This window comes from Loa loa (assembly GCF_000183805.2).
Source record: "Loa loa unplaced genomic scaffold supercont3.105, whole genome shotgun sequence".
Lineage (NCBI taxonomy): Eukaryota > Metazoa > Nematoda > Chromadorea > Rhabditida > Onchocercidae > Loa > Loa loa.
The window spans coordinates 74,882-77,333 of NW_018108285.1; the positions used below are offsets into that span (position 1 = coordinate 74,882).

Genomic DNA, 2,452 nt, shown 5'->3' on the forward strand with positions numbered 1-2,452 from the left:
TATATATATATATATATATATATATATATATATATATATATATATATATATATATATATATATATATATATATATATATAATTGTGACCTTGTTGCTTTTTTCTCCAATAGCTTGCTCTCTCCTTCTACGAACTTGGTACTTCTATGTACTCCACCACACTTATACATTATAGCATGTTAATTTTATCGTGCTTTTGCTACAACTTCCACAGTATTGTTACATCTCCTGCCTTCATCACTGTTGAAATTGATAGGCCTACCCATAATTTTACCTATTTTCGTAGGGTGGATAAAGGAAAGAAGAGAGGGAAAAACAGAATATTGATGTCTTGATCCATCATTTCATTTATTTGCGCCGCTACTTCATTTTTTTCTCTTTCTTAAATTTTTGTTCCAGACTGTATTACTGCAGATTCCTTCTTCGTCATTCTTCTTTTTCGAGCATAGATGTATTCACCTTTTGCTATGCTTCCATTCGATCTTAGTAGGAACGGTTTTTGTGCTATCTGAAATTATGGGAATTTTTATAGCACTCACTTTTCGTACCGGTGACACTAGTGCACTCCATTAGGTGTGAGCTCTGCATTTGTTCCTCAATACATTTATGCCTTTTTCATTGATTTAGTTGCAATCAAGGGTAGCTAACTCCACTGTACGTTATTGATTATTCGTCATATAGCATTTATTGCAAGTATACGTTTGTAGATGTTATCTTTAGGAAAATTTTGTGTTCCTTAGATTATTAATGATTATCAGAAACCTAAATTTCAAACCATACTGACATGTCACATGTATATGTGTTGTAACTGTTAAATCATATTTTGCTGAATGATTTATTTTGTATCACGTAAAGAAAATTGTCACTTCGCATCATTGTAAGTATTGTTGATTCGGTACATGAATTCTAAACAAAATTGATATTTGGTATTTAAATTTCTTTACTTTGAACTGTTCTTTGTACAATCGTGTGTTTCGGAGGACAAAATACAGCGTACTCAGCGATGTTTTTTCAGTGTAAGCAAATCAAAACATAACAGTCATATCATGCGACGCCACGTGGCGCGGTGAATTCTTAAGGATGTCTTGCGTTGAACATGAAGTTCCTCCAGGTGGATCTTCTGATGTTCCCCTGGATGGTTCCTCCAGTGTAAGTGATGTCACTTTTTTTTTACTTCGCTTGTAGCAATTTATTTTTTTTTTTTTTGATAGCATTTGAGATAGTTTGTTTTAAATGGAATGACAAATTAGTGGGAAAGAAAAGGGTATATCGACAAATTGGAAGAGATCGAAATTCATTTACATTTGAATACGGTCCACTGAGGTAGCACAATCCAAAGTACAGATATTTTATGAATATAACTTAAGATGTAAACGAATCAGGGATTGGATCGGATAACCATGGCATGATTTAGTTTGTTTAATTTATATGTTTGATTTATATCTCAGTCTCATGAAATCCATGTAGGAAAACTTTTTCATGAGATATCAGTACCGTATTCTTCGGAAACCTTCGTGACTTCTGAGTTTATTAGAAACATATAAAAGATGCTGTTGCAAAAGAGGTCATCTAAGTAGCATGTTCAGGTTTTAATTCCGGATCGTCAGTATTGTAATCGTTGAATTATGATAGTTTTTCCTGTAACGGAAGAAACCTAGACTCCGCCTCTACATGGTTATCCTCATGGCCATTTCTAATTATAGCTTTAATTCCGTTTGGAGAGAGTACCATTTCTTTGTTTTATTAGCGTTTTAGATTCCTCTTAAATCGTCATATTCTTAAGTTCAGTTCATTTGGAAGTGGAGGAGGGCAGAACTCAGACTCAAATTCTGAGCAGACTAAATTTTTCTATCTATAAGTTTTCGTCGTGTTTGATTATATAAATCTTATTCGTAGGAGGATTTTTCAATTCATTTGTTATTTAAGAACGATAATGGCGTAAGCCAGTAATATACTAATTATTAGTCTCATTCGGTTATTCGGTGCACGTCGTCTGATTTTGGTGTAATGATATGCTGGTTGTTGCTAGGAAGTTTTTTGCAGTCAGTTTTTAGATGCTTTAAGCAATATTGATTCTTAGAAGATTTTCGCCACTTCTGTATTTCCAGCTTATTATGTCTGGCCATTCTTTTTATCAAATATGTTCTGAAGTTTGCTTATACAGGAAGAGAGATGTGGTTATGTTCCTCATCAAAAATGTATTATTGTCAAAAATGTATTAATGTAAGACTTGGATTGTTGCTTTATTAACCGAAAGCATTATATGCTAACAGTATGGAAACTGGAAGTGAGACTGAGGGAAATCTGCATGGTTTGGAGATCAGAAACTTGAATCATTCATTACTCCCTTACTGCTATTATCCTTAATCTTCATTTATCATTAAGTAAGCAGGAAATTCCTTAACTGTGTGATAAAAAAAAAAAAATTAACAAATAGTAGAAAAGAAAGGAAAT

General features: G+C 32.9%; 1 protein-coding gene across 1 annotated transcript in view; it reads left to right on the forward strand.

Annotated features, from left to right (window-relative positions):
• The first annotated feature begins 1,007 nt into the window (after nucleotides 1–1,007).
• Nucleotides 1,008–2,452, forward strand: part of LOAG_07756 (hypothetical protein) — a 10,679-nt gene continuing 9,234 nt past the window's right edge. The window contains exon 1 of the mRNA XM_020447530.1: nucleotides 1,008–1,147. Coding sequence (XP_020302249.1) covers nucleotides 1,079–1,147 — 69 coding nt within the window. The 5' untranslated portion in view covers nucleotides 1,008–1,078. The remainder of the gene's footprint in view (nucleotides 1,148–2,452) is intronic.